This window comes from Mandrillus leucophaeus, unplaced genomic scaffold, assembly GCF_000951045.1.
Source record: "Mandrillus leucophaeus isolate KB7577 unplaced genomic scaffold, Mleu.le_1.0 Scaffold200, whole genome shotgun sequence".
NCBI lineage: Eukaryota > Metazoa > Chordata > Mammalia > Primates > Cercopithecidae > Mandrillus > Mandrillus leucophaeus.
In genome coordinates this window covers 752,528-762,513 of record NW_012102033.1, presented here as the reverse complement: position 1 = coordinate 762,513, position 9,986 = coordinate 752,528, and the positions used below count along the sequence as shown (strand labels likewise).

The 9,986-nt window shown below is 52.2% G+C and overlaps 1 protein-coding gene across 4 annotated transcripts; it reads left to right on the top strand.

Moving 5' to 3' along the window:
* Positions 1-1,696: 1,696 nt before the first annotated feature.
* Positions 1,697-5,774, top strand: PPP1R15A (protein phosphatase 1, regulatory subunit 15A). 4 transcript variants are annotated; one of them, XM_011979343.1, is made up of 4 exons: positions 1,697-1,956; positions 2,526-3,815; positions 3,945-4,319; positions 5,327-5,772. In XM_011979343.1, exons 2-4 carry the CDS (start codon positions 2,535-2,537, stop codon positions 5,687-5,689), a joined length of 2,019 nt encoding a protein of 672 aa, XP_011834733.1. In that variant the 5' UTR covers positions 1,697-1,956; positions 2,526-2,534; the 3' UTR covers positions 5,690-5,772. The 4 variants fall into 4 exon arrangements, with proteins under 4 accessions (XP_011834733.1, XP_011834732.1, XP_011834735.1 ...); XM_011979342.1 differs by having other exon boundaries at positions 1,727-3,815; XM_011979345.1 differs by having other exon boundaries at positions 1,727-4,186; positions 5,626-5,774.
* Positions 5,775-9,986: the final 4,212 nt, after the last annotated feature.

The window sequence follows — 9,986 nt, the reverse complement described above, 5'->3', positions numbered from 1 at the left end:
AAAGAAAGAAAGAAAGAAAATGGGGGGCTGTAGGCTGGGCCTTTGGGCTAAAGGGGTAGGAGACCGGGTACAGTGGATCATGCTTGTAATTCCAGCACTTTGGGAAGCCCAGGCGGGCAGATCACCTGAGGTCAGGAGTTCAAGACCAGCCTGGTCAACGTGGCAAAACACTGTCTCTACTAAAAATACAAAAATTACCTGGGCATTGCGGCACACTCCTGTAATCTCAGCTATTCCAGAGGCTGAGGCAGGAGAATCACTGGAACCCGGGAGGTGGAGGCTGCAGTGAGCCGAGATGGCGCCACTGAACTCCAGCCTGGGCAACAAAGTGAGACTCTGTCTCAAAAAATAAATAAATAGGTCGGGTGCGGTGGCTCACGCCTATAATCCTAACACTTTGGGAGGCCAAGGTGGGCAGATTGCCTGAGCTCAGGAGTTCAAGACCAGCCTGGGCAACATGGCGAAACCCTGTCTGTATACAAAAAATTAGCCAGGTGTGGTAGTGCATGCCTGTAATCCCAGCTACTCAGAGGCTGAGGCGGGAGAATTGCTTGAACCCAGGAGATGGAGGCTGCAGTGAGCCGATCGCACCATTGCATTCCAGCCTCAGTGACAGAGCGAGACTCTGTCTCAAAAAAATAAATAAATAACAGGCCGGGCGAGGTGGCTCACGCCTGTAATCCCAGCACTTTGGGAGGCCGAGGCGGGCGGATCACAAGGTCAGGAGATTGAGACCATCCTGGCTAACACGGTGAAAACCTGCTTCTACTAAAAATACAAAAAGTTAGCCAGGCATGGTAGCAGGGGCCTGTAGTCCCAGCTACTCGGGAGGCTGAGGCAGGAGAATGGCGTGAACCCGGGAGGCAGAGCTTGTAGTGAGCCAAGATCGGGCCACTGCACTCCAGCCTGAGTGACAGAGCGAGACTCCGTCTCAAAATAATAATAATAATAAAATAAATAAATACATAGGCCTGGAGCGGTAACTCACGCGTGTAATCCCAGCACTTTGGGAGGCCGAGGCAGGCAGAACACCTGAGGTAAGGAGTTCGAGACCAGCCTGGCAAACATGGTGAAATCCCGTCTCAGAAAAATACATAAATGAATAATAAATAGGCCGGACGCGGTGACTCACGCCTGTAATCCCAGCACTTTGGGAGGCCAAGGCGGGCAGATCCCCTGAGGTCAGGAGTTCCAGACCAGCCTGACCAACATGGAGAAGCTACGTCTCTGCTCAAAAAATACAAAATTAGCCGTGCGTGGTGGCACCTGCCTGTAATCCCAGCAACTCGGGATGCTGAGGCAGGAGATTGAACCCCGGAGGCGGAGGTTGCGGTGAGCCGAGATAGCGTCATTGCATTCCAGCCTGAGCAACAAGAGCAAAACTCGCCTCAAAATAACTAACGAACTTAAATAAATAAATAAGTAAATAAATACATAAATACACAAATAAATAAATTTGGGTGGGAAGGCATTGACCCTCAGCTAAGAGAGAACCGGCTCGCTGCTGAAGCAGGACCACGCATTTGATTGACAGTTCGCTGGTTGCGGGGGCGTGGTCACGCTCGGAAACTCCGCCGTGACGTTACAAAGGCTGGAATCTCCGCGAGAAGTCCGGTCTTTCACTTCCCACCCTTCGGGTTGTGGTCTCGAAACCCCGCCTCTCCCCGTGACGTCAGCACGCCGGGCGCTGTAGAATATAAAAGCGTCGTGGCCTACGCTTGCGCTCATCGTGTTGGTTCCTGTCCAAGTTGTTGATCGTATGCAAGACGCCGCAGGACCCCGCGCCCGCTTGTCGCCACTGCGCTTGAGGCAGCCGGAGATACTCTGAGTCCCCTGGAGCCCGACGCCTGAGGGTGAGATGAACGCGCTGGCCTTCCTAATCGTCAGGACCTGTGATCGCTTCTGGCAGACCGAGCCGGCGCTCCTGCCCCCGGGGTGACGCGCAGCACCCCACCGGTGAGTAAGGGGTCGGAACGCCTGGGTCCCCACGGGGCTGGAGACCTGGATTTAGGAAGAAGAGATTGGGACCCTGGAGTCCGGAGCCTGAGGGAGGAGGGATCTGGAAGCCAGATTCTTGGGTCCCCGTGAAGGAATCATCTAGCAAGTGGGGGGTCGGGTCAGAATGTTTGAGTCTGCAAGGGAGGAGGCTGTGAGGGTTTGATCTTCAGCAGGATGAGAGAGCTAGGGAGGGACTATGACTTTGTCGCCAAGGGAAGCAAGCAAAAGACTTTTGTTCTTGGTTCTTGGGACTGGGACTTTTGCGTCTGAAGAAAGGGGGCTGGGGGCTTGGACCCTTGGATCTAAGGAAGAACTAGGGGCTCAGACTCCTGGCTATTGAGAGATGAGAGCGAACAGAGCCAAGCGACAGAGATGGGCGTGGCTGAGATCAGAAAGGAGTCTGGGACTCTTGCGTTGCTATTGACAATAGTTGTGTTACTATTTCTGTTGCTATGACTCATAGTCATGCCCGGATGCCATCCCCTAAATGGCCCCTAAACTTTATTTTTTTCCTCCCCCTTTTCCAGCCCAGACACATGGCCCCAGGCCAAGCACCCCATCAGGCTACCCCATGGAGGGATGCCCACCCTTTCTTCCTCCTGTCCCCAGTGATGGGCCTCCTCAGCCGGGCCTGGAGCCGCCTGAGGGGCCTGGGACCTCCAGAGCCCTGGCTGGTGGAGGCAGTAAAAGGAGTAGCTCTGGTAGAAGTTGGCCTGGAGGGAGAAGCCAGGACTCCTCTGGCAACCCCCCATACCCCTTGGGGCAGACACCCTGATGAGGAGGCTGAAGACCGTGCAGGCCCTGGAGAGAACAGAGAAACACTGGGCCTGAAAACCAGCAGTTCCCTTCCTGAAGCCTGGGGACTTTTGGATGATTATGATGACATATATAGTGAGCAAGAAGCAACCAGCATCCCTAGAGGGCAGGGAAGTCAATTTGCAGATGGCCAGCCTGCTCCCCTGACTCCCAGCCTTCTGATAAGGACGCTGCAAGGTTCTGATAAGAACCCAGGGGAGGAGAAAGCTGAGGAAGAGGGAGGTGCTGGAGAGGAGGGAGTTAACAAGTTCTCTTATCCTGTGTCACACCGGGGGTGTTGTCCAGCAGTGGAGGGAGAGGTCAATGAAGAAGCTGTAAAGAAAGAAACTTGCAGAACCTCCACTTCTGCCGTGTCTCCAGGATCCAAGCCCAGCACTTGGGTGTCTTGCCCAGGAGAGGAAGAGAATCAAGCCACGGAGGACGAAAGAAGAATAGAAAAAAGTAAAGGAGCCAGGAAGACCTCCGTGTCCCCCCCATCTTCAGGCTCCAACCCCAGGGCCTGGGAGTATCGTTCAGGAGAGGCGTCCGAGGAGAAGGAAGAAAAGGCACACGAAGAAGCTGGGAAAGGAGAAGCTGCCCCAGGGCCACACTCCTCAGCCCCAGCCCAAAGGCCCCAGCTCAAGTCCTGGTGGTGCCAACTCAGTGATGAAGAGGAGGGTGAGGTCAAGATTTTGGGGGCAGCTGAGAAGGATGGAGAAGCTGAGTGTCCTCCCTGCATCCCCCCCTCAAGTGCCTTCCTGAAGGCCTGGGTGTATTGGCCTGGAGAGGACACGGAGGAAGAGGAAGATGAGGACAGTGACTCTGGATCAGATGAGGAAGAGGGAGAAGCTGAGGCTTCCTCTTCCACTCCTGCTACAGGTGTCTTCTTGAAGTCCTGGGTGTATCGACCAGGAGAGGACACAGAGGAGGAGGAAGATGAGGACAGTGATACAGGATCAGCTGAGGATGAAAGAGAAGCTGAGATTTCCACTTCCACACCCCCTGCAAGTGCTTTCTTGAAGGTCTGGGTGTATCGGCCAGGAGAGGACACGGAGGAGGAGGAAGATGAGGACAGTGATACAGGATCAGCTGAGGATGAAAGAGAAGCTGAAATTTCCACTTCCACACCCCCTGCAAGTGCTTTCTTGAAGTCCTGGGTGTATCGGCCAGGAGAGGACACGGAGGAGGAGGAAGATGAGGATGCGGATAGTGAGGGTAAGGAAGATGATTCAGAAGCAGCCATGGGAGAAGCTGAGTCAGACCCACATCCCTCCCCCCCGGCCCAGAGTGCCCACTTCAGGGGCTGGGTATACCGACCTGGAAAGGAGACAGAGGAAGAGGAAGCTGCTGAGGACTGGGGAGAAGCTGAACCCTGCCCCTTCCGAGTGGCCATCTATGTACCTGGAAAGAAGCCACCACCTCCCTGGGCTCCTCCTAGACTGCCCCTCCGACTGCAGAGGCGGCTCAAGCGCCCAGAAACCCCTACCCGTGATCTGGACCCCGAGATTCCCCTAAAGGCCAGAAAGGTGGGTGCTGAGAGCCCAGATTCTTTTTTTTTTGAGACAGAGTCTCGCTGTGTCGCCCAGGCTGGAGTGCAGTGGCGCCATCACGGCTCACTGCAAGCTCCACCTCCCGGGTTTACGCCATTCTCATGCTTCAGCCTCCCGAGTAGCTGGGACTACAGGCACCTGCCACCACGCCCGGCTAATTTTTGTATTTTTAGTAGAGAAGGGGATTTTTAGTAGAGAAGGGGTTTCACCGTGTTAGCCAAGATGGTCTCGATCTCCTGACCTCATGATCCTCCCACCTCGGCCTCCCAAAATGCTGGGATTACAGGCGTGAGCCGCCGTGCCTGGCCTTTTTTTTTTTTTTTTTAAATTGAGTCTTGCACTGTCACCTAGGCTGGAGTGCAGTGGCGCGATCTTGGCTCACTGCCAACCTCTGCAGCCCGAATTCAAGCTATTCTCGTGCCTCAGCCTCTGGAGTATCTGGGATAATAGGCACACGACACCACACCCAGCTAATTTTTTTGTATTTTTAGTAGAGATGGGGGTTTCACCATGTTGGCCAGGCTGGTCTTGAACTCCTGACCTCACGTGATGTGTCCATCTCAGCCTCCCCAAGTGCTGGGATTACAGGCATGAGCTACCTACCATGTCTGGCCGAGAGCCCAGATTCTTGAGTCTTGGAGAGGAAGGGGCTGGAGGCTGAGACTCCTGGGTTCCTGTATGTTGCAGAGGATTGCGTGTCATTTCTATGGGGAGGGCTGTGTACACTGTCACGCAATCTCTTGTAAGAGGCCAGGCCCCTGGGGGAGGAGGGAGCAGCTGTGGCTCACAGCAACCCCAGGAAACCATCTCTGCCTTCAGTGAGTCAGATGGAGAATCCCATGACAGTGACAGGCAAGTGACTAGCCAGATAGAAAGCATTTTTGTGTAATAACTAATTTTTGTTTTCTTCTCTCTCTCTCTTCCCCATCCGGATTCCCGTGGCTGTGTCCCTCCCCTGCCTGTGTCCCTGTGTCTGCCCCCAGGTGCACTTCTCCGAGAAGGTCACTGTCCATTTTCTGGCTGTCTGGGCAGGGCCGGCCCAGGCCGCCCGCCAGGGCCCCTGGGAGCAGCTTGCTCGGGATCGGAGCCGCTTCGCACGCCGTATCGCCCGGGCCCAGGAGGAGCTGAGCCCCTGCCTCACCCCTGCTGCCCGGGCCAGAGCCTGGGCACGCCTCAGGAACCCACCTTTAGCCCCCATCCCTGCCCTCACCCAGACCTTGCCTTCCTCCTCTGTCCCTTTGTCCCCAGTCCAGGCCACGCCCTTGAGCCAAGCTGTTGCCACACCCTCCCCCTCCTCTCCTGGTGCAGCAGCGGCTCCCCTGGACCTCTTTGGGAGGCGTGGCTAAGACCAACTGGTTTGCCTATAATTTATTAACTATTTTTTCTAAGTGTGGGTTTGTATAAGGAATAAAGCCTTTTGATTTGTAGCAAGCAGGGTCTGTGTGTGTGTCAGAAACGGACAGCATTCTGTTTTCACAGGTCCCCGAGGTAGCTGGGAAGAGAATAGCATAAAATAAAGCACTTCATTGGGGGATAAACTGCTTTTCCTCAAATTTGCTTCCACTCATCCCAAGGCTTTTGAACCTAACAGCTGGTGGGTTTTATAGTTTTCTTTTTCTTTTTCTTTTTTTTTTTTTTTGAGACTGAGTCTCGCTCTGTTGCCCAGGCTGAAGTACAATGGCGCGATCTCAGCTTACCACAACCTCTTCCTCCCGGGTTCCAGTGATTCTCCTGCCACAGCCTCCCGAGTAGCTGGGACTACAGGTGCGCGCCACCACGCCTGGCTAATTTTTGTATTTTTAGTAGAGACATGGTTTCACTATGTTGGCCAGGCTGGTCTCAAACTCCTGACCTCGTGATCCACCTGCCTTGGCCTCCCAAAATGCTGAGATGACAGGCATGAGCCACCGTGCCCAGCCTATAGTTTTGTTTTGTGTGTTTTTTTTGTTTGTTTGGTTTTTTTTTTTTTTTTTGAGACGGAGTGTCTCTCTGTCACCCAGGCTGGAGTGCAGTGGCCGGATCTCAGCTCACTGCAAGCTCCGCCTTCCGGGTTTACGCCATTCTCCTGCCTCAGCCTCCTGAGTAGCTGGGACTACAGGCGCCCGCCACCTCGCCCGGCTAGTTTTTTTTTTTTTTGTATTTTTTAGTAGAGATGGGGTTTCACCGTATTAGCCAGGATGGTCTCGATCTCCTGACCTTATGATCCGCCCGTCTCGGCCTCCCAAAGTGCTGGGATTACAGGCTTGAGCCACCGCGCCCGGCTTGTTTTTTTTTGAGATGGAGTCTTGCTCTGTCGCCCAGCCCTGGGTGCAGTGGTGTGATCTTGGCTCACTGCAATCTCTGCCTCCTGGGTTCAAGCGATTCTCCTGTCTTAGTTTCCTGAGTAGCTGGGATTACAGGCACATGCCACCACGCCTGGCTAATTTTTGTATTTTTAGTAGAGACAGGGTTTCACTATGTTGATCAGGCTGGTCTCGAACTCCTGACCTCATGATCCACCCACCTTGGCCTCCCAAAGTGCTGGGATTATAGGCATGAGCCATGACGCTGGCCGTTTTTGGATTTTTTTAACCAAGGGGTAAAACACTCATGAGCATTCCTGGAAAAAGATGGAGATTTCTTAGAACTGAGGTACCACCCATCTTTATACCAAATATGAGTGTTCCTAGGACTGTCATGATGTTGGTGGGTGTGTGACTGTGTTAATGAACATATAATGAGGTCCTACGGGAAACCGAGGTCAGACCCAGCACCATATTAGGTCTAGTTGGTCTTAGTCTACTTGGCCTACAGCCTGGTTTTTTGGAATCTTATCAACCCATAGTTACTGTAGCTATTTCAAGTTTCCTGTTGCTATTCTGGTCATGTGAAACTGCTGCCTGGAATTTTCTAATCTCCTGCAACCACCCTATATGATTGCTATCACAGCCTGATTTCACACTGATAAGCCCTGTGTCCATAGACCTAGTTTCCTTATCTGTAAGGTGACTAACAATTGTACATACCTTCTGGGATTGTAAGGCCTCAAAGGAGTTAAAACTTAAAACAATGCTCATGAAATAAATGCTATAATAGGGTAATTATTCTATATACTGTTTTTTGGGGTTTTTTTTGATATGGAGTCTCACTCTGTTGCCCAGGCTGAGGTGCCGTGGTGACATCTTGGCTCACTGCAACCTCCACCTCCCAGGTTAAAACAATTCTCCTGGCTGGGTGCGGTGGCTCACACCTGTAATCCCAACACTTTCGGAGGCCGAAGTGGGTGGATCACAAGGTCAGAAGATCGAGACTATCCTGGCTAACACAGTGAAACCCCATCTCTACTAAAAATACAAAAAAAAAAAAAAAATTAGTTGGGCATGGTGGTAGGCGAGTGCAGTACCAGCTACTCAGGAGGCTGAGGCAGGAGAATGGTGTGAACCCGGGAGGCGGAGCTTTCAGTGAGCAAGAGTCCGTCCCCTTCCCCCCACCAAAAAAAAAAACAAAAACGAAAAAACAATTCTCCTGGCTCAGTCTCCTAAGAAGCTGAGACCACAGGCGTGCACCACCACTTCCGGCTTTTTTTTTTTTTTTTTTAAGACGGAGTTTCACTCTTGTTACCCAGGCTGGAGTGCAATGGCAGATCTGGGCACACCAGCAACCTCCGCCTCCCGGGTTCAAGCGATTCTCCTGCCTCAGCCTTCTGAGTAGTTGGGATTACAGGTGTGAGCCAACACGCCCAGCTAATTTTTGTATTTTCAGTAGAGAAGGAGTTTCACCACATCGGTGGTCAGGAGTTTGAGACTCCTGACCCCGTGATCCGCCCGCCTTGGTCTCCCAAAGTGCTGGGATTACAGGCACGAGCCACTATGCCCACCTCTACCTCTAATTTTTATTCTTATTTATTTATTTATTTTTTGAGGCCAAGTCTTGCTGTGTCATCCAGGCTGGAGTGCAGTGGCGTGATTTCAGCTCACTGCAATCCCCTGGGTTCAAGTAGTTCTGCCTCAGCCTCCCTAGTACCTGGGATTACAGGCGTGAGCTACCACGCAGGGCTAACTTTTGTATTACTCTTCCTCTAGACCTTCGCAGGTTCCTCTCATCCTCCTAACCTAATGGCCTTTCATTAGCTTCACAAAAGCAGCTTAGTTCTGGGAAGGGTTATTATCATTTAAATTAGAAATCCCAGCACTTTGGGTGGGCTGAGGTGGATGGATCACTTGAGATCAGGTGTTTGTTTTGAGACGGAGTCTTGCTCTGTCTCTCAGGCTGGAGTGCAATGGCGCGATCTTGGCTCACTGCAACCTCCGCCTCCCGGGTTCCAGCGATTCTCCTGCCTCAGCCTCCTGAACAGCTGGGATTATAGGGGCCCACCACCACGCACGGCTAATTTTTGTATTTTTAGTAGAGACGGAGTTTCACCATGTTGGTCAGGCTGGTCCCTAACTCGAGGTCAGGAGTTTGAGATCCCCACTCCTGCCATATAATCTTTTCATTTCCCCAAGGCAACCAAACCTAATTCCACCTAATTTAAAACCTTTGTATGAGTGCTACCTGCTGCCTGAGGATCCCAACCCTGAGCCTTCTTGCTCAGCTAGTTCCTCCTGATTCTTCCAATGTAGTGTGAAAATTCCTTTTTTGTTTTTTTTTTTGAGACGGAGTCTTGCTCTGTCGCCCAGGCTGGAGTGCAGTGGCGTGATCTCAGCTCACTGCAAGCTCCGCCTTCCGGGTTCACGCCATTCTCCTGCCTCAGCTTCCCGAGTAGCTGAGACTACACACGCCCGCCACCACGCCCAGCTATTTTTTTTGTATTTTTAGTAGAGAGGGGGTTTCACTGTGTTAGCCAAGATGGTCTCGATCTCCTGACCTCGTGATCCGCCCGCCTCAGCCTCTCAAAGTGCTGGGATTACAGGCATGAGCCACTGCACCCGGCCTTTATTTTATTTTATTTTATTTTTTTTGAGATAGAGTCACATTCTCTTGCCCAGGCTAGAGTGCAGTGGCACTATTTCGGCTCACTGCAACCTCCGCTTCCCAGGTTCAAGCAATTCTCATGCCTCAGCCACCAGAGTAGCTGGGATTACAGGCATGCACCACCAGCTAATTTTTGTATTTTTAGTAGAGATGGGGTTTTGCTATATTGGCAAGGCTGGTCTTGAACTCCTGACCTCAAGTGATCCTTCCACCTCGACCTCCTAAAGTGTTGGGATTCCAGGCGTGAACCACCATGCCCGGCATTTTTTTTTTTTTTTTTTTTTTGAGACAGAGTCTGACTGGAGTGAAGTGGAGCTATCGGCTCACTGCAGCCTCCGCTTCCTGGGTTCAAGTGTTTCTCCTGCCTCAGCCTCCCGAGTATCTGGGATTACAGGTGTCAGCCACCACGCCCAGCTAATTTTTGTACTTTTAGTGGAGACAGGGTTTCACAAGTTGGCCCCGCTGGTCTCGAGCTCCTGACTTCAGGTGATCCACCGGCTTCAGCCTGCCAAAGTGCTGGGATTCCAGGCGTGAGCCAGTTTGCCCGGACAGTGTTGGTTATTAAGGTGGTGCAAAAGAAGGCATGTCTGGGCCCTTCCTCCAAATGAGGAGGCACAGAAACTGGTAAGGGTATGGTATTTTATTGAGTTATTCAATAGCCAGCTTCCAATTGAAACTGGACAAGCAGAC